We start from the raw sequence: 25,487 nt of genomic DNA, 5'->3' as shown, positions 1-25,487 counted from the left end.
AAATCAAGGTAAAATAACTTTGATGATTGTCATCTAACTAGTAAATATATGTATATAAGCCTAGCCCCTGGGAATTAATCACTTATTATGCTTTATTACAGTTTTGGATTATGAAAATAATTATGAAATTCTATTTTATATGGAACTGAAAAATTGTTATTATATATGTATATGGATATATGTGATGGTCATATTAATGCATTAACTGTCTAATCACAAATGAAGGGCTTAAGTATTTTCATTCCAATAAATCTACTGATGTTTATATTTGGAATTGCTAAAACTCCAAAATTTTAAAACTCAGAGTCACATTATGTTTTTTCATATATTATTTTTTCATTCCTTTTGAAGCTTGCCAGTGAAAAGGCTGGAGGGAGATTCTACCTTATTCTGTGATGTCCGTATCAGTCAGGTCTCAACCTCAGAAGCAGAAACAGAGCAAAGACTTCATACAGGGATTGAATTGGCTTCTGCAGTTTTGGGGTTGGCTGAGGGAGTCCAGAGTCAGCAGGGCAAGCTGTTAGGAAACAAACTGGAATCCCACAGGCAGGAACTGCAGGTTCCCATCCACAGGGGGCCATTGGGGGGCAGGGTTGGGGTGATGGGGAAGGAGGTATCCAGCTGCACATGAGGGTGGGCTCGCTGGGTCCAGGAGGTCCTAACCCTCTTGAAGACCTTGCGACTGGTGAGGTCAAGCTTCCCCGGGGCAGCATCCCTTCTCCCTGACTTAAAGCTGGCTGTCTGGGGTCTTCAGTCACATCTGATGAATTCCCTCCAGCAGCACCTAGGTTAGTGTTTATGATGCTACAAAGTGGCTGTTGTGCACTCTCATGAGCAAATCACCCGTGAAGCCCACCAGACCAGAAACACACAAGAAAGGGGCTCTGGGGCTTGGATCTGGGGCTCGTACAACCGAGTTGACAAGTCACAGAGCCCCTGCCATGCCGAGTGGCTCGCTAGGTCTTGGAACATTCAGAAGGACGTTACCTGTTACACTGAGAATCATTGTACAGTCATTTCACGTTCCTTTCCTTTCTAAAAGCAAAGTGCATGGCTTTTTAAGTTGTTAGGTTTGAGGCATTGCAATGGATTTATACATGAAATCCATCCAATCTTTTCATTATTTGGCAACAAAACACTAATTTTCATCTGGGATGTATTTTAGCATTTCAGTATTTCAGTCAGTATTATCCTCCCATGATGCTACTGTAAAGCAAAAAAAATCACTACAGTTCACCCTTGAACAACCACATGGGCCCAGTTATAAGTGGCTTTTTCATTAAATAGGTACTACAATACTACCCGATCCACAGTTGGGTGAATCTGTGGATGTGGAACCACAGACACGGAGGTTGGCTGCAAAGGAAAGTCAGTTCCCATAGCCTTCGGGTTGTTCAAGGGTCAATTGGGTATGTTTTCAATCTTTTCATTACTAACCGTGAAATTTAAAAAATATACATTTACAGTTTTGTCCCAAAGGATAAAATTCTAGAAAATTTGAAACGGGATCATTTTCTTATCTCCATGAAAGAGGACAGATTGGTGAACATTTTTTCATCTTTAAAGGAAGCTGTGTATCACCTAATCAAAAGCTCATTTATGTTAGACGGTGGAGAATTTTATTCTGATAATCCTCGAGTACTGCAGTTAATGGGAGATTTATTCCACACTCTTCTAAGGGAAACCTCAATAAAAAATGAGACTGAAAATAATCTGGAGTTTCTTACAGTGGTGAATCACTTGCTTTCCCATATGAACAGTTCTGAGGACCTTTTCAAACTCAATCAAGATGTCAGGTCTGCTGTTCACCTCGTGAGAGAAACGTCAATAGAGATAGCACGTCTCATGGACACTCTTTTTTTTTTTTTTTTTTTTTTAGCGGTACGCGGGCCTCTCACTGCTGTGGCCTCTCCCGTTGCGGAGCACAGGCTCCGGACGCGCAGGCTCAGCGGCCATGGCTCACGGGCCCAGCCACTCCGTGGCATGTGGGATCCTCCCGGATCGGGGCACGAACCCGTGTCCCCTGCATTGGCAGGCAGACTCTCAACCACTGCGCCACCAGGGAAGCCCCATGGACACTCTTTTAAACTCTCTTATTAAGGACTTACGTGCCCTGTACCCTGCCCTCCAAGAAGTTATACTCACTAATCTAACCGATTTTCTTTCCTTTATAGATAGTTCATTCCCCTCCCCCCCAACAAACAGAGCAACGTTAGAAATTACCAAGTGCTAACTTGGTGTTATATCAAGGGCAAGAGTGCGTGGAGAGAGTCGTGCCCTGGACCCCCTCTTGACCATGCTGGTGGACGATGGAGCCGAAATGAGAGGTCTCACCACCTCCGTCACCTCCACCGTGGACCTCCTTAAGCTGGCCGAGAAAACTTCAAGAGAGGTGGCTGCCATGTTTGAAATGCCTTTTGTCTTCACAGCCAACGACACCATGGTATTCTTGGACACCAACGACACCATGAAATTCTTGGACACCCTTTATTCCATTTTGCAACAAAGTGTTCGAGATGTTGCCAATGAAATGATTACTTTGTAAAAAGCAGATCATTTAATATTTGAAAATATAGATGACTTGTTGACGCCATTTCTTGACTTGGCCTTTGGGATGATTGGAGTCAAACCTGCTGTTTCCCAAGACTCTGATATTTTCAATATGTCATCTAGCATATTCACATATGTGAACCAGTCCAAAGATATTTATGATATTAGGGAAGAAATAGCTGAATTTTTAACTTCTGTGAAAATCAATTTGGGAGACATGGAATGTCTCGTGGCGGCATTTAATAATGGGACCCAAATATTTTCTGTGGATTCTGTCAACTTATGGGAAGAAATCCTGGATTACTTAGTTCCTATAAACAACATCATCAATCACAAAGACTTTTTATATTCTAATCCAATTTCCACTCATAATTTGCCTCAAGATACAAAAGGGGAAAGAACTCGTGAAGTGACCCTGTTTTTGCATGAAATACCATCATGAAACAGCATGGAACTAGGGAATTACTTGAGAAAGGTGATCGACCTCACCTCAGAAGCGCTTTGGCATAAGTTAGGGAAGGACAACAAGGATGTTCTTAGTCTGTTGCTGACATTGGCTCCACATCCAAATGACCTTTTGAAAACCGTAACAGCAGTTGGAAAGGCCTCCAGTGGGTTGAAAAGTGACAACAGAGGTGATTTGAGTAAAGCTTTGCTTTTCAGCACTTTGATTCAGGACGTGACTCACCAACAACTCAGAGAAGCAGTCCAGAGCGTGCTAAGTAGACTAGCTCTCGTGAGTCAAGAGCTTCTCCTCAACAGCTCTCAGAAGACACACTCCTTGAGCACTTTGTTTCAGCACATTTTTGAAATTTTTATTAATGCAACCCCTGGAGAGAATAGCAGATCAAGAAAAGATGAGAAGACCAAGGAAGAGCTGGTTGACTTTCCTGACGTCCTCAAACCATGATCACATTTTGAGAAATACCAGAAGGGATTGATTGCATTGGCTGGATACTGGCCAAAGGTCTCACTGATCCATCCAAGGTAATAAAACACTGAATTTGCTTCATTTCCCCCTGCAGTAACTATAAAACAGAATCAGGCAGGAATTGCACTGAACCAGGGTAAGCAGTCCTGCTTGAGCTCAACCTTCCTTACACTCTGAAGCTGGCTTCCCCAGGGCATGGTTCATGCCCAGTCTCTTGTCACTATTTGCCTCGTTATTTGGCATTCAAATACGATTTGAATTTATTCTACATTTCTCCAAAGTAAATTATTTTTTCAAAAGTAAAAACATCTTATTCTATTCACGTGCCCCAAGACTAGGTATGTAACCAGTTTTTCTGTTCCCCTGCTCTGGCAGCCGAGGGTTCTGCTATTTGATATGCAGATAAAAACCTGAGGCCATTCACATTACACAGAAAACTGTGCTGTCAAGGGTAACTGCCCCCTGGACAGGGCCGGGCTTCTTCCCTCCTTAGATTCAACCTGACTCTGTGGTTGATCTATGTCCAAGCACTGGCCGCCCACCCCGAATAGTAGGTCAGGGAAACCCTGCTCTCAGAAGGCCCAGCGCTGTTGGCTGTCATGCTCCGGGGGTCATCTGCTGCCTTAGGATGAGGGCGTGTGCAGCTGTGTCCCAGCCCATCCTCTCTGTGTGACAGTACGGTTCTGGTGGTCTGTGGTCTCTGAGTCCCACAGGGAGACTGAAAGTGAACCCTCACTCATCTGCCAGGTAGCCTGACTTATTCTCGGTTAGTCCTGTTGCCACACGGCTGCACCTCGAATCTACTCCTTTTTAATAACCTGGAAGGATCTCCTTGGATACTGAAGCATGTGTCTGTTGGCACAAAGAACTATTGGTGCCTTGGAATTTGAATGATGGCTTTCAGAGCCTCATTGTTTCTGATGCTAAACTGTGTTTGACTTGACACTCGGCCCTGAATTTTCATTTGAGCTGGAGCTGGTCCTGGCAAGCCCTGCTCTTCACCAGTCCTGGCTTTCACCTGCTGTTTCCAGTTCTCCACGGAGTGGATTTACACCGTGACCCCAAGACTGGAAACTAGTGGGCTGTGAGCTGACTGGGTGTAGTCGCCACCCCAGTGTTTAAATTCGCAAGGCTTGGTGCCCGCTTTCATTCTACTTTAGTGATTACTTGCTTCCAGTCTCTCCTGTTTTCACTATTCTTTGATCATGGCCTTCTTGAATGAGGAAGATACAAAAAGTCTAAAACAGAAAATCCCCCTGTTGTGGGTTTAGGGTCAGACTAGCCTGACTTGGATGTGAGTTTTGGTTCTACACTTCACTAACTTTCTGAATCAAGGCAAATCCTATAAACTTTCGGAACCTCCTTTTATTTGTGTATAAAACAGGGATAACAGTGATACCTTTGGGGGTATGGTAAGGATTCTACAGTAAAATAAACGTAAGCTATGCATTTAACATGCATATTAATTTGGGTTTAAGACATGAAGCATATTAGGGATAAAACAACCACCACAGACATCTAGGCAAAAACATTAGCTTAAAATTAAAATAAGAACAACAACAACAAAACTCCTGAAAAAGTAGAAAGGTCCATTAATATCCTAAAGATTTACTACAAGTTCCCAGATGGCAGAGGTCAGGGATCTAGAGCAAATTTGGGCAGAATTCATTTCTCCTGCCTCTGCTTCAGTGCCTGCAGTTATACAGAGAAGAGAAGCTTGGTCGTCCCAGACCTGAATCCACTGTTTTTGTCCCAAGGAACCCTCTGGCCCTATGTCATCTCCCCGCTTCTGGTCGGGCCTCATTCAGCAGCAAGTGTCACCACCTGTGTTACGTCCCATTAGAGTCCACCCCCCTGTGGAAGTGAGCGCTGCTTTTAGGCTCTTCCTCAGTCCCTAAATCTATCATAGCACTAAGGCCAGTGAGCTGCAGAGGCAACGGTGGTCAGAAACAGAAGGCAGTACCTGGCTCTGTTCCCTCCTTGTGTCTGAAGCCTTTGTAGCAAGTCCCCGGAGAGGGGTGGGGGACGTGCACCCCACCCCCAGAGGCCCTCTGCCCCCGTGTGAGGTGGTGGCCCTGCAGCCTCACCTGGGAGCTGGTTGGAAACGTAGGATCCCAAGCTGCCTCATACCTGCCCCGTCACAGCCTGCGATGGGCCGCCAGGCGGTCCTTAAGATGCGAGGGTTTGTGAGCCTCCTTCTGGACCACGTTCCTCATCTCAGAGGTTGAGAGACCAGGGCCTGCGGCAGCTCTGCTGACCAAGGCCGGCAGTGGCCAGTGGCGGCCGCACAGGGACCGTCAGATCTGACCCTTCCTTCCAGGCCCACAACGCTTGGGGCACAACTAAAATGCCGTCATTAAAATCCCACAATTTACTCAAAGTTTATATATAACATTACCTGATGGGGATTAATAAATGGCCCTACACATCATTATGGTTTTCTTCTGGCCAGAAACAAAAATTACACGTAAGCTCGTCTTTCTCTGGGGCTAAAACAAGTTGCTAATAACTATTTCCCACCCCCAGTTATTTTGCCATTCAGCTATACTTTTTTATAGTTGAAAAATTAACTTTATGTTGTTTGGAGTAATCCTTTGCTCTTGTATCTGGCTTCCCTAGAGGATTTTGTATGATTCCACCTGACCTTCAAAAGTGCCCAATGGCTCCCTACTCTCTTCATCCACAGTTAACTGCCGTAACTGTAAAGAAACCAGTTTTCATCACCTCAAGCATCCCAGCGCCCTGTCCATACGTGCATTTAGTCACTGAGCTTGCTTGTGTCCTGATAGGTACACACAGCTCCACCACGCTGAAGTTTCCGAATTAGCACATGAGAATTGCATTCTTTAAGGACTGGCTGGACTCTGACAACCAAGACACAATAATCCAATGAAGGAAAATCCACGTTTGCCGAGGGAGGTGGCCCTGCTAAGCCCTCAGGTGTGTTGAACTAAGCAAGGTTGTTCTGTGGTCACGTCAACACCACAGCAGAACGAAAAGTCAAACATTTTTTTAGAAAGTTTCATTCTTCCTCTGAGGAGAGTAAATTTAGAACAACATGCTGTAGAAATATTGAATTGCATATAAAAGAATGAAACTTCGCTGTGGTCCCCGGAAGCCATGCTGCAGGCTGTCCCAGCATCCTGGTGCCTTCTCCAGCGCGGTGATGTTTTCTCAGACCAGTGATGCTGCTGTGTCCGCCCCAGCAAGAGAGCCCAGGATGGGGTCACTCAGCATGATGTCGAAGGGGCTGGCCCGTTGAGAAGCCAACGGGCCTTTGTTTTTTTTTAAAATCAATCTCCAGGGCTTGTCAAGGATATTTATTTTCAGGGAATGTCCTTGGGCAGCTGTAGCCTTAATTAGTCGATGTGGCCCACAGTTAAAAAAATACATATATATATATTTTTTCTTTTCGAAGTGCTTCCCAGATAATGCTATTTATATGTTCAGTGTGTCTGATGTTTGGGATGGTTTGGAGTTTTGTAAAGAATATAGAACTCATCTGAGGGAGGAACAAAAGCCACGGGGGGCTTAAGATGCGACAGTTTGTGAGCTGCTCTTCTGGACCACGTTCCTCATCTCAGAGGCTGAGAGACCAGGGTCTGGGGGGTTAGAAAGATCAGGGTTAAAGCTGAGAGCTGCTGCGCCCCTTACCTCAGTGGCGTTAGGACCTAAGTCTGAAGAAGAATTCAGCGCTTCTGAGCCAGGACAGCTTATTACAAAGTTGGTCGGGAGGCTTTTCTGCCATGTTACTGGAGCTGGCTCCATAAAGACCAACACACACAGGTGTATACACACAAGTACACCTATGCACGCATGCGAACACAGAGACTTGCACGCACGCATACACACACACACACACACACACACACATGCACACACACACTATGGCACTCCAGGAGTCTGTTTAAAGATAAGAGTCTTCCTTACGTAAAGGTGGGTTCCTGTACCCACGTGGAAAACGTAAGAATCCCCCCCTGGCTTCCTCCTTTCTCTCTCACACTCTGATCATGTACCTTTGCATTTCGAGAGGACGGCCTCAGACAAGAAGAGAGAGCAAATGTCACGTTTGTTGGCAACAAAACGACGCTCTGAACGAAAACACGAGACCTGCCGTTTCCTAGGCTGTGTCCTCGGATGTCTGTGGAGCGAGCTGGCCCAGCAGGGGAACGGTTCATTCACGAGTGTTACGACGTGTTCTCGCACGGAGAAGCAGATCCTCACCTTTCACGACGCTGTCTGTTTCCCCCTAAGTGCCGCGGAAGCGAGTCGGGCTTTCCCGCAGCCTCGGAGCCCCCAGGACCTCGAGGTGATTCTGTGGAGAGTGGAGATGCTGGTCCAGCGTGTGCTCGTCCTTCTTGCAGGTGGGCTGCTTGGGGAGAAGGGCTGCCCAGTGGCCCTGCCGGGTGGGCAGCGAGGTGGTCAGGTGCCCCTGAGTTTCTCCTGGGTTCAAGCGCAGCCTTCTTGCCGGTTTCCAAGGCCCTGAGTCTCCCAGCCTCCCCACCCCCGGGCTGCGACCTTCTCCAGTCAGCTGAATGGCCCTTCCCTGCCCGAGCTCGGCTTCTGGGCTGTGTCTCTGCTCCTGGAATGTGCTTCCCTGTGTTTGTGGCCTGACCTTCAGCTGTGCCCTGCGGCTAGAGCCAGCGGCTCTTCCCGGAGGGATGCCTGCATCCCCTTCGCTGGCAGTGACCTTGAGTTGACCTCTATCGAATGCAGTGTTAATGCTCCTATTTCTTTTATATAGGAAATAAATATATATAGGAATATATAGGAAACAAATATATAGGAAACAAATTTATTTAATAATTAATAAATATTATGTTTAGTGGTATTACAGAGAACTACAGTCTATGGAGGATATCCAAACTCTGAATAAACGTGGGTGAACATTAGTAGGAAGTATTTGAATAAGGTAACAGTCATATCTCCCAGCAAGGTTAACAGCACTACCAGAATCACGTGAAGAAGCTGCCAACTTAAGCATTTGTTTTGCTTCCCAAATGTGTTATTTTTTGTAACACCACTCGCAGGATTTGTATAAGGTATATGATGCATGTAAATGTATTGATCTTTATTTTATTTGCAAGAATGACTCACTGTTAGCAGCAGATGGGGCCATGAACACACACCTACAACATGGCAACAGCTACAAGCAACATGGGCTGATTGGATGGTGACCACTTCTCTCTTGACTTCAAACTTCAGCTCCACGTGTCAGCAAAATCTTACAGAGCAAAGCTCAATGGAATTCTGGCACAGACATGGTAAATCAGGGCAAGTGCAGCTAACTCCCGTGCCAGGACTAGCTCGCTCTCACTGACTGCCAGTCCCCTGCCTGCTGCGGCTGACCTTTGATGAGTCCTTTGCCTTTTACCCTCTTCCCAGCGCTGACTGGTTCCCATTCACTTGGTGAGACCTCCTGAGCTCTGAATGCTGCTTCTCTCTAGTTGTTCCTTCTCAGGCTTCTCCAACACACTTCCCTGATGCTCCTATTTCTAAGTCTCCCCCCTCCCCCGGCGTCAGTCTTCCTTGAAGGCAGCATCCTTGTCTTCCTCTCCTGCGTGTGCCCAGTGCCTGGGGTAGAAGATCGTTCCACTGACCGGGGCTGGGCGACCCATGCAGTGACCCGAGTCCCAGAACATGTTCTCTAAAGTCCTGGCACTCAGTGCTTGTTTTAGCTTTCTGTGGCCCTTCCTGCAGTCGTCTGCGGCTTCCCTGAGAGCAGGATCTGTCAGTCATTCAGTTCTGTCTCCATGACGCTCAGAGTAGAGTCTATGCTAGTGAGTCATTAATACTTATATAGTAAATGAGTTCACTCGTTTGAGATCCTGCTTGTCAAATCCACTACTACAGATTCCAGTGGAATTTCCTCTTCACGCCATTGCTGAAGGACAGTGCCAGGAGCGTCCTTACAGGGCTGCTGGGTGATTTTCAGGACTTTCTCTAAGGTGTAAACTCTGGTCTCTGAGCACTTCTGAGTCCGTAGACTGGGCCAGCAGTGCTGGAGTGACTCTGCCCATGCACGTGTGTTGCTGCCTTTTCACGCCTGGTCTCCTGAATGAGGCTGCAGAGAACCCTCTCCTTGCTGTCGGGCCTGAGGTCCTTGACAGCAGGGGCAGCAGGAGTGCTGCGGAGACGGGTGTGAGCGCAGAGGAGGACATGGGTAAGCCAAGGGTGGGCTGATCAGGAAAAGAGAGGAGCTGGGGTCAGCGGAGCGGGCCGTGAGCCCTGGGCCCTGCGTGGAGCCCGCCAGGTTGGCCCTGCACCCGTCCCAGGTGCATCCGACACACCATCTATTCTGCTTCGTCCTCCTGACTTACTCTCAGGCGTTGTTATTATCTAGATAGGTGTTACCTCCTCTGGGAAGCTCTTCTTGGCCTCCACTCCTGGGCTCAGGGGCCCTGCATTAGGCCCCTTGGCTGTGCCCTGCGGGGTGGCTGGCCCGTGGTCTCCTCACGACCGGGCCTGCCTGTTGATCAGCAGAAACCCAGCGTGTGGGGACTGGAGCACATGCTGGCAGATGTTTGCTGAATGAAGGAATGAGCACATGCCAGGAGCCCTCACTGCTTGTACCTCTGTCCCCTGGGACTCCTGCCTGTGCAGGATCCGTTGGGTTTTACGTTGACGTCCTGGAGGGAATGTCTGGCCACGGCCAGCAGTGGATGGGCCCAGGTGTGTCACTGAACGGGTGTGCGGGGCTGGAGGACACCGCGGAGAGCTTGCTCGGGATGCAGGGCAGGTCCACCGCAGGGAGAGCGGTCCGGTGACCCAGGGTGGTTAACCGGGGGATGCAGGTGGCAGAGACTGGGAGCCAGGAGTCGGATCAGCCCCCAGCTGGGGCGTCGGGAGGAGAGGCCGGCCTTGGGTAGGAACCAGCATGTCAAATACCTTTGCAAACAAACGTAAACAAATGAGGTTTGTTCAGGGCAGTCTTGGTTTTCACCTACGGCCCCGGAGTAGAGATGAGCAGAAGGGCCGCAGTTTGAAGGTGGGTCGCAGGCCCCCCATCCTCCACTAGGGGCGCCACCTGCTCATCACAGCCAGCCTACGCCTCCGCTGTCACTGAACACTCCTAACGCCACTGTGCCTTGACCAGGTAACGCCCAGGATGTGGGCCTGCTCATCACAGGCCTGTCCCTCTGCCCCCGCCCCACCCCGCCGCCAGTTCGCTGCCGCCCGGAACCACGAGCTCTCCCTAAAGGAGGCGGCTGGCCATGGGGTCAGTGAGGGACTCTGGCCAGCAGCCTCCATCCCGCCGGCACTCTGCTCTCCTCACCGGTCTTCCCAGGACCACAGGTGCCTCCCGCAACCAGGCTGCCCCACGCCAGCCCCGCCCCGCCCCCCCCTGCCCCGGCGCTCGGCCCCGCCCCGGCGCTCGGCCGCGCCCCGGCGCCCAGCTTCCAGCAGCGCGGGGCCCGCTGGGACCGCGAACCCCAAGACGCGTGCGCAGACCCAGCGTGTTGGAACCGGGTGGACCAGGGCTGACACGGGCCTGCGGGCGCCCAGCACGCAGCTTTGCACGTGCTTGTAAGTGTCTTCATGTTACAGAAAGCGAAATGGACTTTTATGAGTAACAGAACTAATATTTGTTTCAATTAGAAAACGTTTTGCCCCGACAGGCAGGCAAAGGGCTCAGCGCCGCTGTCCGTCTCTAATATCTATACATAAATGCTCTAACGTACGGTTGTCTCAGTGCCAACGTGGAATCCCATGCGCAGTGAGAGTCTCCAGAGGTTGAGTCGATACGATGAAGGTTAGGGGTGCCAGCTCCTTACCCCCTTTCACTCCTTGCTCTAAATGGTTGAAAACAGCCGTAAGGAGCTCGATGGGGATCAGAAATCACATTAAAAAGTGGCAGCACGTGCTCTTCCGGAGTGAGCAGAGTCGGAGAAAGTGGCCGGACCTCAGGCTGAGCCGGGGGTCTCCTACCACCTCCCAGATCTGGACCTTCCATCCCCGCTGTGGGCAGCGTTGCGTCTGGATGGTCCAGTGCCCGGACGGTTACAGACCTGCCCCAGCCCGAGAAGGAGAGTCCACTGTGTGGTCTCCGCCTCGAGGGCGCGGGGCTCAGGCTTCCCACCGACATGGCACCGCCCGCCTGGAGCCCCTGTGCCCGTGAGGAGGGGTCGGAGCTTTCCTCCCAGTGTCTCTGCTGCTGGGAGGGGGGTGCTCTTTCCTCTCTACAGCCTCCTGCATGTCAATATTATCACGGTGTTAAATTTAAGAATAAAATCCTGCTATAGCGGGAGTGCTATAACTGAGTAGAATTAGATTTAATTTGCATATAGGTACAGATTATGAGCCAGAGGTGCTTTTCTACGAGGGAACCCTCCCCAGTGCAATACACTCTGTTCAGCCTGCGTTCTCGGAAATGAGGCTCCTTGTTTGTACCTGCGGCTCTGATCCGGATATATCTGGGCACCTGGGGGCCAGGATGAGGGCCTCCGTGGAGGAGGGAGAAGGCAGGGCTGTGAAGTGTCGGGTGGAGGATTGGGGGTGGCTTGGAGAGCTCCCTGCCCAGGAGGGGAGCAGAGAGTGAAGGCCCGAGGGGCTTCCACGAGTGTTGTCAGAATCAGACGCACAGACCTGCACCTGGGAGGGGGCCTGGGCATCCCTGGGTCTTGTGCCCCCTCACCCATCCTTCCCCTTCTGCTCTCCTGTGGTCGTGTCGTGGTCAGTGGAGGAGGGGTCTGTGCGCCTGTCTTAGGGGCAGTGACCGTGTGGGAGGGAGCAGCCTGTCCCCCGGGGTGGCAGACGTCTGAGGGTCCAGCAGGCAGAGGGGACGAGGGAGGAATGAAGCCACGTGTCCAGGAGTCCTGCCACCAAGTAGGAGACAGAGAGCCTGGCCCGATGGCCCGGCCCCTCTCCACTCTGTCCTCCCCGGGGTGTCAGATGGACAGGACTCCAGCCAAGGCCTCATGCTCTGTACACGCTGGACCCTGGCTTCCCGCCCGCCCTGGTCCGTGATCCAGAGGTTCCGTGCTGCTGGTGGCCCCACGAGGCAGCGCGAGTTTGGGTGCTCGGATCACATCCTGGGAAGCTCCCCTGTGCCCGGGGACCCCCGAAGGAGGGACTCAGAGCTCAGGACCCTCGACTGTGACACCTCAGGATTCTTCACATTTAACTCACTTGGAACATACACTTGTTAGTTCTCTGATCATCTGAGTGATCATGATTTTCCTTTGCAAGAGTGACCAATGGCACTTTTGAGAAAAATATTTAGAAGTTTTATTTATTAAAATATTATGTATTGATTTATGTTTGATGCCTTCACATAATCACCGTAACCTGGGACTGTGCTTCCAACATCAGGAAGAACTGGGTGATGAAATGAATACATTCTGATGATGTGAAATACATGGAATACAGCAGGACTGCCGTGTCCAGGGAGATGTACATAGATTTATATGAGTGTCTGCTGCTTTTTGGCATGTTTTACATTTTAAATTACCTATACTTGTCAGTTAATTTAACAAATGATAGATATTTTATATATTTATCAATTTATAGGTATACATATATTTTGCAAAATGATTGGTCTTTTATAAAACTGCTTATGCTTGTGAAAGATGCGGATAATGTATCCATGCAGTCTTAGAGTCAGGGCCGAGACCGGGGGTTCCTCCACGGTGCTTCTCCAAGTCCTCAGGGCTGCACCCCAGCTGAGGGGAGGCCTGGAGACTTCCAGGCTGCCCTGCAGACCTTCAAGGTGGGCAGACCTATGGAGAAATAGACACGTTTTCTTTTCAGTCATCGGTTTTGTGGCTGTGGATTTTGAAAGGCTTCAGTTTTCGGGCCAGGAGGCCATGTGCCAGGTCCTCAGCTGGGCGGTGCTTGTCCCTGCCGTGTCCTCTTGTCTTCTGGGTAAATGGCAGAGCCGGCTGAGGTCTGGGCTCTCCTGGTTCCCGGCCAAGGGCTTCCCTCCAAAGCCCAGCAGCGCCCAAGGGCAACTGGACAGGATCAGACATCCTCCATCTTCTCTGCGGTGCTTCCTGAGACCGAGGACAGTAGGCTGACAGTTTACAATCCACGTGATGCCCGGCGAGGATGCACGCGTGTCTGGTCTCCAGACTTCAGCTCATACCAACGAGTAAATATGTTTCTAACTGTATCGTTGCTGTGTTTTCTAGGAGCTGGAAAAGATAGGGACCTCTCCCCATCAGCTGAGTTGTGAAGGTCTTATCAGGAATCTGTCCAGTGCCCTGGAAAGCTTCAGGAGCAACTTGGAAGATGCCAGCGAGCAGGACTGTGAATGCCAGCCCGGACCGGCCTCCATGCTGCACACGCACACATATGTGCCCTCTGGCGGGGCCCCCACCTCCTCAGTCTCCCTTCATGAAGACGATGCATTTTAAATTATGAGTTTCAGACAATAATGTGTACAATATACCATTAACACGTGTTTTCTCACCAACACCAAAATTTCCCGTGACTTTAACTTTTTAAATTGTAAACTGTAGGAGCTGCATTAGTGCTAAGGCTAGCTTTACTGGGGATCAAGAAGTTGGATCAACATGTCGAGATCTGAGATTACAATACGGTATTGAAAAAGTTCTATAAGAGCAGTCAGCGATTTTTCAAATGACCTCCACACTGGATTCATTTTGTACTGTATTCTCAAAAGTGTGAGCCCCCAGAAGAGGAAATTGGGGCCTTCGTGTTCTGCAAGTGACTTATTCACAGAAGGAATGATGTTCCTCTGACTTCTCGATACCCCAATTTCTCATACATGCCACGGTCTATCCTATGGGTTCCTTTCTCATTTGTGAGAAGCCGTTTGTTACCCATCCTTATTCCCCTGACTCATCTTGCCTGGCAGGCACCTGGTATTGACGGGTATTCGCACACAGAGGCATTGTGTGTCGTAATCTCTGAGGAATCTTATGGAAAGGCAGTATTGTTCTCTAGTTCATTTCCTGGGAACTGAGGCAGCATATTCACTCCAGCACTGTTCCTGGTGTTTTATCTTGCCTAAATTAGCTTTAATTTTCTGCCATTTTAGGTTGGCCCAAAGCCTCGAGAAGACTTTGTTGTCTGGGAATCCCATTATGACTTTTCTTAGCAATTTCACACTAACTGGGGGTAAGTACGTAGTTCCTCCAAGTTTGCTTGATTAAAAATTAAATTTAGTTTCTCACACAAATATATTATTAAAATAAAACGTATTAAGGTAGAGTTATGCTATCTATATATGATAAATAACAATTTAGAGCCTGGCAGGTCTGATGTATTGGGGGTTGAGAAGGAAACCCTAAAGTCCTGGGTACCAAAACCAAGATGGGGAGAGAGAAAAGCTTCTGTGGCCTGGGTGTCTCCCGGGCCCTCCCTCCCTGCACATCTGGGAGTCTCTGCTTCCCCGTCTGTCCAGTCTTGCTATTCCTGAAGGCCTTGCAGCATCAACAAGTCAAGTATGAAGAATCCGGTCAAATCTCCTCTTGTTAGGAAAAGTGAGATGAATGGATACGTGGAGAGAAGTGCGTTTCCTTGGTCACTGTTCCCTCAGAAAAAACACCTCCTTCGAGAGTCGAGTGTCAAATGCACACGTCTTAGAGGAAGCAAGGGAGTAGAAATACCCCATAACCTGGGGTTTTGTTTCACTTCCGGTCAGATGATCTCAGTTCCTCCCAGAAGTGTAAGAGATGACTTTATTTAGTGCTTATTATGGGCTGGATGTAGTGGAGGAAACATCCTTGCCAGTTTTTTTTTGTTTGTTTTTTGTTTTGCAGTACACGGGCCTCTCACTGTTGTGGCCTCTCCCGTTGTGGAGCACAGGCTCCAGATGCACAGGCTTAGCGGCCATGGCTCACGGGCCCAGCCGCTCTGCGGCATGTGGGATCCTGCCGGACCGGGGCACGAACCCGTGTCCCCTGCATCGGCAGGCGGACTCTCAACCACTGCGCCACCAGGGAAGCCCCTTGCCAGGTTTTCATGTCAAATCTTGTCTTCACAGTCAGGAATAGCCCAAACGCTTATTATTACAAGATTTCCTTCCTTCTGATTATTTTTCAGACGTAAAAGTAAAAGAGTTGGTGCAGAACAACACCAAGTTAACTGAAGAGCTTCGATCTTCTCTCCACATCTCAGATGAAACTATCAGCAGCATTTTAGAAGCAAACGTTTCCCACTCAGAGCTACAGTTTGCTGCTTCTCCTGCCTCACAAGCCCTCGGCGTCCTGGAGCTGTCTGCCTCGTGTGGTCCCTTCTCCCCTCTCCCCCCGTGGCTGGGGGTTGAGTGGGAATGATGTAAAGAGGCAGACAGGAGATCAGAGAACAAGCTGGCCACCCAAGCACGTTATCATCTTCTGCCACCACCGTGGGGTCTTCAGTTTCATAATGTTGTCTTCATTGGGGTTTGAAAGGATAACATTGGTGATGATACTTATTCCACTGATTCCCAAACTGACGCACGACAGCCTGGGTAATTGATTTCCTTTCAGTAGGGAGAGCCGGGTCCAATCTGACTGCACCGCTTAGTGTGACAGCAGCGAGCAGTCAGGCCGTGTCATCCCCACGGTGGCTGAGGAACACTGATTAGGGCCCCAGAAATAAGGAGGTGGGGACGCGGGCCGTGGCGGTGGGCTGGGTTTGCGCGCGGAGGGAGGAGCCGGGGAATTTCACCTGGATCCTCGGCAGGGACTTCGCTGAGATGACCTTTCAGCACATCGTGTGGGGATTTACTTTCCTGTGCAGACAGCCTGCCAGAAGCACTAGCCACGAAGATGGCCCTCAAGTGACCATTTGTATTGACAATCACCTGGGCCTCAACGGAAGTTTACTTTCACGTTGATTCCTGTTACCTGGGGCTAAACGCAAGCCCTGACAAGTAGATGAGTTACTCAAGAATTAACCTGCTTTGAGAAAGAAACGGATTAGAAGCTAGGAACCCCAAATTCGAGTTACGGTCTCAAGTTGTCTGCGGTATGTCACATGGGTCTTCAAGGAAAATGTCAGAGGCGGCTTATCGGACGGCACGCGTTACTGGTGTGCGGGGGTCAGGGTGGGGTGAGGACACCGCCTCGCCGGCTGCCTTAACTGTAAACAGTGGTCAGATGTGGTTTGAAATCTTTATTCAGGGAACTTGTGACGGGAATGGAGCAGTGAGTTGATTTCAGTAGCTGACCCACAGGGCTGTACGAGGAGCGTCAGGTTAGCTGACTTCCAGCCTTTGTAGATTCAGAATGTTACCATCTTCTCGGCCCGGTGGTTGCTGCCCGATTAGCAAGTGGCCACCAGGGGTCGCTGACGCTCCGTGGTGGGAGCGCTGGGCCTCGAGAAGGCTCGCGTTCTGAGGTGCCTTTGCTGCAGGAGCGGCTGTGCGGTGCTTCCTGCGTGCACGTGTCTCTCACGATGTGAGTCGCTGCAGGCCGTCCCCTGAGTGGCTGGACGTTTTGGTCATTGGCGGGGGCGTTAAAAAAGCTTGCATTCTTGGCATTCATATAAGTAACGAAGTTACTCTCTGGGGTAAAGTGTATCCATGAACCCACGTGTGTCTTAGGTTACAAATTCATGTTTGGTAGGTGACAGTTTGGGGCCTAGGTTTTTCTGCGTGGTGAGGTTGGCAGCACATGTATGTGTCACTACATATAATCTGTAGTGACCTTTCACTGTTTCTCTCTCTGGGCGCCTCTGCCTTACTTTCAGTCAGTGCTGAATTGATCACGTCAGAGCCTCAGCGTTCCCGGGGGGCACATTTCCTTGGCACGAGGTCCTGGGAAAATGGCAGGAGTTCGCACTCATTCACTCACTGCAAATCTCCCTTCCCGTTGTGTGAGCTTCCAGAAGCTGGAGCCCCCAGCCCCCGAAGGGAGCCGGTGCCTGCGGGCTGGCTCGCCAGATCAACAGACACGTATGGGCAGCGAAGTTCAGAAGCGCGTGTGCCGCGGAATTTCAGTGTACAGTGTACAGCAGTGGGGCCACTGGGCCCAGGAGCCGCCCTGCAGACGGGGCTCGGGGCTCAGACGGACGTGATGAGAAGCCTCTGGCTGTGAAGAGCGACGGGAGAGTCGCAGGGTGGAGGCCTCGGGTCCAAGGGCCCGAGGCAGCGGGAAGGGAAGGGGCGGGGCCAGCTGTTCCGGGACGTGGTGCCCCTGGGAAGCTCCCCTCTACCCGCGCTCTGTCCTGAGCCCTGGCAGCTCCCATCAAAACCAAATCTCAGACTCCCGGACCCTGGAGCTCACCTCCCCCACTGCCATCCTGGACTGAATCCCCTCCACCCACCCTGGACGCACCCAAGCCTCGTAGGCTGCAGTGCCGGATCAACAGCGACTTCCTCCCTCTGTGTTCCAGGCCACATTTTTATTCTTTTAAAGGCAGCAGTGAGGTCGAAGAGTCAGGACCAAATAGACCGAGAGGGCGACCAGAGGGTCTGTCTCCCCCTATCCTCCACAACTGAGCGTGTTCGGAGGGCCTGGGAGACAGGCTCCCACCATCCTCAGCAGACTTGCCCACCCACCCTCCAGGTCCTTACAGACGGAGGTGTGGGAGGGATGCCCGAGAGTGATGATCTCTTCTGTGCGGGGCCCCCCAGAGGGAGAAAGCATCCTGACACCTTGCCTTACTTCCCTTGGGCAGGAACAAGTGCCTTTGGTGGATCTGGCCCAGCCTCTCTCGGTCGCTCGAAGTGGTTCCGTAAAGCATCAGGGACGCCTGGCTGGCACACGGTTCGGTGAGAGAGATGCCTTGCAGGGATTCGCCAGCACCTCCAGTTCCGTTGGGTAAACGCTGCAGCGGATGGTTGCTGGCGGGACTCATGTCAGCGTAGACACTGGTGAAAACGGGCTCATTCTGGCTTTTTCCCTCCGTGAGAGGGAAAGAAATAATCAGTATGTGAGTGGAGCTAAGGGTTTCTGGCCCATGCCGAAGAACTTGGTCCCACGTGCCCTGGGAGGTACCGCCGGTCACTGGGAGCGTCAGATCCTGAGGGAGCTCGTCCTGGGCTCTGAGTCCTGCAGACCACCCTGCTCCCACACCATCCGGATGGGCGTCGTGGTCCTTTTAACTTGGGGAACTTCAGACCCTCCACCACCAGCAGAAAAAAGTAAGTGGCTATTTCTAATGGGGCCTCTGTTTCCCTACTTACACTTAGGTAAATATTTTTGAGCCTGAGTTTCAGGATTGAGTGCACTGACCTCTGCAAAGAGTACTTCTTACTGTTTCTGGCCAATTATTCTAACCTTCGAGATATCTTTGATCCTGATCTACTTTGCAAAGTGTCACTTGTCTCTCAGCTTGGCCAGTCACAAAGGAGATGAGCACGTCTTCTATGCTTCTATTCAAGTCAGTAGTGCAGAAAGATGCCCACAGCCTGGGGATGCCCACACCTGTTTAATAGTTTGGGCTCTTAAATGAGCCATAGCACGTCTGGGGTCCTGCTAACTCATTAGTCTGATAACTTTGCCTTCGAAAGAAAATGACTTTGTGTTGACCTGGCCCACTTATGGCGACTCTCTCAACATGGTTTCAGCAACTGCCGTTTTCCTGAAGGGCTCATGGAGAACCCAGGATCAGAATTCACACGAGGAGTGACATTATCTGTGGGTAGTAGGACTGTTATCTTGTCTGAAGCCCTGGGAGGAGGGGGTTAGGGTCTGGTTTAGGAAGGAGGAGAGGGAGGGGAGGGCACTGGGGTTGGGACGGAAGGGCCAGCGGGCACCTCAGTGGGTGGGCACCCCATTATGCTGCCCACCCTGGGCCAGCTTGTGGGCTGGGTGCAGGGCGGGGGGCAAGGGTAGGGCGGGGGGCAAGGGTAGGGCAGGGGTGCACGGTGCTGACCCACAGACTTCTCGGTGGAGTATGGAAAAAAGGAAGGAATTTACTAGCTTAACTCTCTCTCTGTCTCTCTTAAATTTAATATTTTTCAATCAACAAACACATCTAATTTTTATTCATCTTTCTTCAGATTTCCTGTGTTTGTGCCGGTAGCCTCCAGTCAGTCCTGGTGGATGTTCCTGGGCTGTGTGTCTTTCACAGTGATCTCCTCTGGTCCCCCTGGAGCACCTGTGGGTCTTATCGCCGCCTCTTCCGCACAGACGGGCAAGCTGAGGCTTGCAGGTGCCACCAGCCGCTGGGCGGTCCCACGGCAGGAGCTGGAGTCGCCCTCCTCCTGGGCCCTGCCTGAGTCCTCCCTGCCTTCCTCCCACCGTGTGGGGCTGCAGCCCTTCCACACGGCCCTCAGAGCCGTCTCCTGCCCTCTGGGCTCATTCCCATCCAGGCCTCCTCATTGCGCGAGCCTGCCGGGACACGGGCAGCAAGGCCCGGCTCCTGCCTGTCACGTGGAAGGTGACTCTTAGTCTCGATCCCACTTCTTTGCTTCGACAAGCCCTGACGTGCCACGGTCCCCTCCCCCGCTATTTCCAGTTCTCCCCCGTCACTGTTGGTGTTTCTTTTCTGGTCATAATTAGGTTGAGAACAGTGATCGCTTCCAAAGCTTCTCTGCACCTCTGAGTCTAAAATTGTCAGCTGGGCGAAATGGGGACCATCTCTGGGGTGCTGCTCTGAGCACAGCGAGGGTTTCGGCAGATGCTCAGTAAACAAACTCCTGCTAAAAACGCAGATGCTTTGCCTAGGGATCACTTTCACTCTTACAGGGAGTCTGTGATCTCAATTATTGAATTGTCTGAGTGTGTGTGTGCGCGCATGTGCGCTGGGGTCACAGTGGTGGGGCGCTGCCTGCCCTAGATCCCTGGCGCCTTGAAGTTTTCCAAGCCGGGCATGGACGTGTAGGAAAGGCACCAGCAGCACGGCATCCGTGTGTCTGATAACTGACTGGACCAGCCTAAGCGAAGCCTGAGCTGAAAGATGCCTGTCTGACTTTAAAACAGATTCCCCCGTGATATTTCCAGCCCAACAAAACTGAGTATTACCTCTGTTTTTCTTATTCCCCGCCTGCTTCAGGTGCCTTTCAAACAGGGAAAATGGTCATAGTAAGATTAAAAAAAGATAAAGAGTAAAGTAGAGAAGCACAGAGAAGGTGTGGAAGCAAACACGCTGCAAGGAGCTGCTCTTGCGTGTGGCGTGACTGTGTGGTTTCTGCGCGATGGCACTCGGGACCTCCCCGTTGGGTGAAAAGAGGTGTACACAAGTTTTAAGAAAATGTTTGCCTTGGGGCTAAATTCTAAGAGATGCATGGAACGTGATCCTGCTTGGGGACCACGGGTGATGCTGAGATGGTGGCTAAGGCCAGGGTTCCATCGCAGGTGCAGAGGGACCCTCACCAGCCAGTTCTGGTGCCCACACGAGACCAGGAGCAATGATCCCAATTTAAGGAAAACTTCCACAGAAGCCCGTTTTACAGAACTGATCAAAGAGGGGCCTCCCAAATCAAAGCAAAGGGTGGATGTGCATACCCCCCCACTCCTGCTTCCTCTTTGAAACCCTCTCTCAACCAAAGGCATCCACCTTCCCTTAGAGACCACGATGGAAACAGTGGAATAAGGAAATCTTTCCCAAGGTACGTCTGTACCACATAAGTCCCTTGTGGAAAAAGGGGTTTTGGTTAATTATGTGTGAAAACAACATCTCTCTCAGAGATTCAAAATGTACGTCAGCATATTGATTACCTAACCATTTGTGATGGTTAATTTGTATGTCTATATGTGTGGGCCGTGGTACCCAGACATTTGGTCTAATGCCAATCCGAATGTCCCTGTGAAGTTATTTCTTAGATGAGATTCACATTGAAATCAGCAGATTTTGAGCAGATTACTCTCTGTGATGTGGGTGGGCCTTGTCCAATCAGTTGAAGGACTGAGGTGACCCCAGGGCGAGGGAATTCCTCCTTCAGACAGCTGCTGGGGCTAAGCTGCCATGTCAGCTCCGGGCCTCCTGATGCTGGCTGACCCTGCAGAGTTTGGTCTCGCCAAGCCCCACGATTGAGAGAGCCAGTTCCTTAAAAAAATCTCCCAGAATATGCACATCCTGTTGGTTCTCTTTCTCTGGGGAACCCCCATTAATCCCTTCTGCTATTTCTTAATGATTTGGGGGCATTTTATGGCATTATATGAAGGCATCTGACGAGTTCTCCCTGTTGACAAGGCTCCTAATAAGGGAACAGTAACTTCTGTTCACAGAGGGTCTTGCTTGGTCTGAACAATTTTGCAGTAATCACACCCATCAGAGTATAAACACAACAGGAAGTCTTTTTTTTTCCTTTTTTATATTCTGCTTTATAATTTTTCTTATTACAAAGATGGTTAATCAAAAGTCATTGCTAGGCAGAGACGCAGCCCTGGCCCTTTCACGGAGGGAACAGTGAGGCACCAGACACTAGCACAGCTGTCCTCAGCCCCTCCTTTTCACTTGGTTTGCTTTTTCTTTTCAAAAATGATAACAGGCTTGGAAATCTGGTTTTCAATTTTGGAGATGGAGGAGAAAAAAATAGTTCACGCTGTTGCCAATGAAAAATGAAAACTGATAATCTGAGAGCAAAGGCTAAGACTTAATGTCAGGAGGGAGAGGGTCTTCTCCTGAGAGCATTGTGGGTGGAGGGCGGACGCTAGTCCTGAGCGGCTCCCAAGCCATCACAGAGGGCAGGCTGCTTACAGAGTCAGGGAATGACGCGCACATTTTAGAAACCTTTCCATTCAAAGTGTTTGAAATGGAACAGAGGTTTGGAATCCATGAAACTGCAGGTGAATCCTCAGCGTTTTGGGAAAATGGGCCTTCAAGGGGCTCGTCATCAGGGGAGCTCTGAGTCTGGGGGCCGCACATCTCAGCTCTAGTCACGTCTGACCCTCGTGCTTTGACACAGGTTCTCTCCAGTGCCCCGACGGTGGCTTTGTCTCGAAGGCGTGATGGGGACGTTCTTTGTCTGCTGCTCAAGTTCCCTGAGGATGGAAATCTGGGTCTGCAGCGAGGGAGCTGTGCCGCCTGCCCGGGGCCCGAGTGTTTTCCCTGATTGTGCTGATGGGTCGGAACCTGGACCTGCGGAATTTCGTATACAAAGTAAGGGGAAGATGGCTGCGGGCCGGGGTCGGCCAGCGGGGCCCGTGGGGATGAGTTGGGGGCAGCAGGGCAGGCGCAGACCCCGCAGCCTCGGGGTGGGGCTCGGAATCAAGGGGTGTCCGGGAGACTTTCCAGGGTCCTTGGAGTCAATGTGCTCAATGGGGAAGGACCAGCGATCAAAGTCCCCACCTGAGCCCAGCACCAGGTTCCCTCCTCTTTGACCAGCACTTGACTGGAGTTTACCTGGGAGGCTGGCTTCCGCTGTGGCCCCCGCCCCAACTCCCCGGTGGCCCCTCTGAGTCAGAGCTGCTCCCCCGCCTTGGCCGTGGCCGCCTCTGCCCCCTGTCATGTCCTGGGGCCCGCGAGCTCTGTCCCAAGAGGGGACGTGCTCACCTTTGCCGGGGCCTGTCCAGGAGAGGGGTGCAGATGGGGGGGGACATGGGGCAGCCCCCCCCTGAGTGAACCAACTGTTCCCTGCCCTCCACATGCCCACACGCACGTGGGTGTGCGGGAAGGGGCTGAAGTGGCCGCGGGGACAGCTGCCCCGAGGGCAGGCCCAGTTACCCTCTGCAGACAGGAGCTGCACCCTGGGCTGCACGCCGGCTCTGCCTCTTCTCGAAGTCCCTCATCTTCCAGCCTCCACTGTTGGAATCATTACCTGTGTCTCCAGACCCTTCACCTTCGAGCTTAGGGGCTGTCTTGCTCCAGGTTTCTCCCCAGGGATGGATTTGCCAACACCTGGGCTCATCAGCGAGGGCTTCAGTGCCCCACATCCGGGAGGACAGTTTGGGGACTCAGGAAAAGGGTAGAGCTGCCCTTCCAGCCCAGTGTCCTTCATGGTCTCCCTCTCCTCAATAACTTCAGGAATCCAGTGGGTGATATACACGCTGAGAACAGAGATTAATTTTCAGAATGAGAATTAATTCTGAAAATTCAGAATTTTCATTTCCAACCCATAAGCAGGAGGATGAACGTTTCCTAAACGTCCCCATGCTCTGCAAGGCCACGTGCCTCGTGGTGGGATCCGTGCCTGCAGCTCACACACAGGCCAGTGAGTCCTACATCCACTCCCATGGCCACTCTTCCGCTTCACTGCGGGCACCCCTGGCGGCCAGGTCTGTTAGGTCCACAGAAGCCACCGGCTTGAGACTGGTGCTTCTCAGGCCCCGATAATGACTTTGACAAAGGGCCGTAAGGATGAGACACTGGGTTGGAGTTGGTCTCCCACACACAATGGAATCGACACCTCCGTTAATAACACCAGCTCCTCCTATCCATGTGGCTCCAGGGAAGCTGATGGGTACGCGGTGTTACACAGAGGTGTCAGCCATGAAGACACACTCGGGGAGCCACACCAGCACTGGGGTCCAGCAGGCTGGGCTCACTCCCAGCTTCCCTCGGCTGATAGTGAATCTGTGACACCTTTCACAAAGCACAATTCCAGGTTAACGTCCAGTGCGTTCCTCTGGCCGTCAGTGCTGGGACTCCATGCAGGTCAGTCCCATCGGTCGGTGCCCCGAGGGCCACTTCTGATGTGCAGCTGCAGTTAGAAAGGCGAGTGGGAAAACGATAGGAGCCTGCACCCCTGGCTCCTGCCGAGGAGGCTGTTGCCTTAACTGACGACACGGGCACATCATTGTGTGCAGAGAGAGTGAGAGATGGAGCAGGGGTCTCGGTCCTGCAGGTCAAGGGCAGAGCCAGCAGCTGAGGGGCAGGTGCAGAACCCTAAGGGCCCAAGTTTGAAAACCAGGACATTCAGAATGCAGATGAAAGCGGGGGGGAGGGTGGCTGTGAGTCCTGCCCCCTCTGTGGGAAGGGGCAGTGTGTGCTAATTTACCCATTCATCCAACACGTATTTCCTAAGCAACTATAATGGTATTTTTGGAAATGTTTATTGATTTTTTCGTTATATTATTACTATTTTTTTAATAGGTCTTTATTGGAGTATAATTGCTTTACAAAGTTGTTAGTTTCTGCTGTATAACAAAGTGAATCAGCTATACATATGCATATATCCCCATGTCTCCTCCCTCTTGCGTCTCCCTCCCACCCACCCTCCCTATCCCACCCCTCTAGGTGGTCACAAAGCACCGAGCTGATCTCCCTGTGCTATGCGGCTGCTTCCCACGAGCTATCTATTTTACATTTGGTAGTGTATATATGTCCATGCCACTCTCACTTCGTCCCAGCTTTCCCTTCCCCCATCCCGGGGCCTCAAGTCCATTCTCTACGTCTGCGTCTTTATTCCTGCCCTGCAACTAGGTTCATCAGAACCATATATATATTTTTTAGACTCCATATATATGTGGTAGCATACGGTATTTGTCTCTCTCTTTCTGACTTACTTCATTCTGTATAACAGACTCTAGGTCCATCCACCTCACTACAAATAACTCAATTTCGTTTCTTTTTATGGCTGAGTCATATTCCATTGTATATATGTGCCACATCTTCTTTATCCATTCATCTGTCGATGGACATTTGGGTTGGTTCCATGTCCTGGCTATTGTAAATAGTGCTGCAATGAACATTGTGGTGCATGTGTCTTTTTGAATTGTGGTTTTCTCTGGGTATATGCCCAGGAGTGGGATTTCTGGGTCATATGGTAGTTCTGTTTTTAGTTTTTTAAGGAACCTCCATACTGTTCTCCGTAGTGGTTATATCAACTTACACTCCCACCAATGGTGTAAGTGGGCTCCCTTTGGAAATGTTTATTAATTGATTGACATTTTCTCATAACAGAATCTTTTCTTTAATTTTTAATTTTTTAAATTGAAGTATAGTTGATTTATAATATTGTGTTAGTTTCAGGTGTACAGCAAAGTTATTCACTTACACATCCATACATATCTATTTTTTCAGATTCTTTCACCTTACAGGTTATAACAAAATATTGAGTAGAGCTCCCTGTGCTAAGCAAGCAGTATTGCCAGAGGCCGTTCTCGCAGCTGTGGCCACGTCAATGACCATGACAGGTAAAAATCCCTGCCTGTCCCCAAACAGAGAGGATGCAGTGAATAAGTAAAACACAGAGTGTGTCAGTGGTGACAGCACAGGTGGGTCC

General features: G+C 50.7%; 1 protein-coding gene across 1 annotated transcript in view; it reads left to right on the top strand.

Moving 5' to 3' along the window:
* The window catches only part of ABCA13 (ATP binding cassette subfamily A member 13), a 36,993-nt gene extending 26,027 nt beyond the window's left edge, over positions 1 to 10,966 (top strand). The window contains 7 exon segments of the mRNA XM_070046276.1: positions 1,467 to 1,836; positions 2,369 to 2,443; positions 4,513 to 4,565; positions 7,736 to 7,845; positions 9,468 to 9,644; positions 10,578 to 10,700; positions 10,770 to 10,966. Coding sequence (XP_069902377.1) covers positions 1,467 to 1,836; positions 2,369 to 2,443; positions 4,513 to 4,565; positions 7,736 to 7,845; positions 9,468 to 9,644; positions 10,578 to 10,700; positions 10,770 to 10,966 — 1,105 coding nt within the window.
* The last annotated feature ends 14,521 nt before the right edge of the window (positions 10,967 to 25,487 follow it).

The sequence above is a fragment of the Globicephala melas genome, chromosome 9 (genome assembly GCF_963455315.2).
Source record: "Globicephala melas chromosome 9, mGloMel1.2, whole genome shotgun sequence".
Lineage (NCBI taxonomy): Eukaryota > Metazoa > Chordata > Mammalia > Artiodactyla > Delphinidae > Globicephala > Globicephala melas.
Note: the sequence above shows the minus strand (reverse complement) of the source record. Positions and strands in the feature narration are given on the sequence as shown.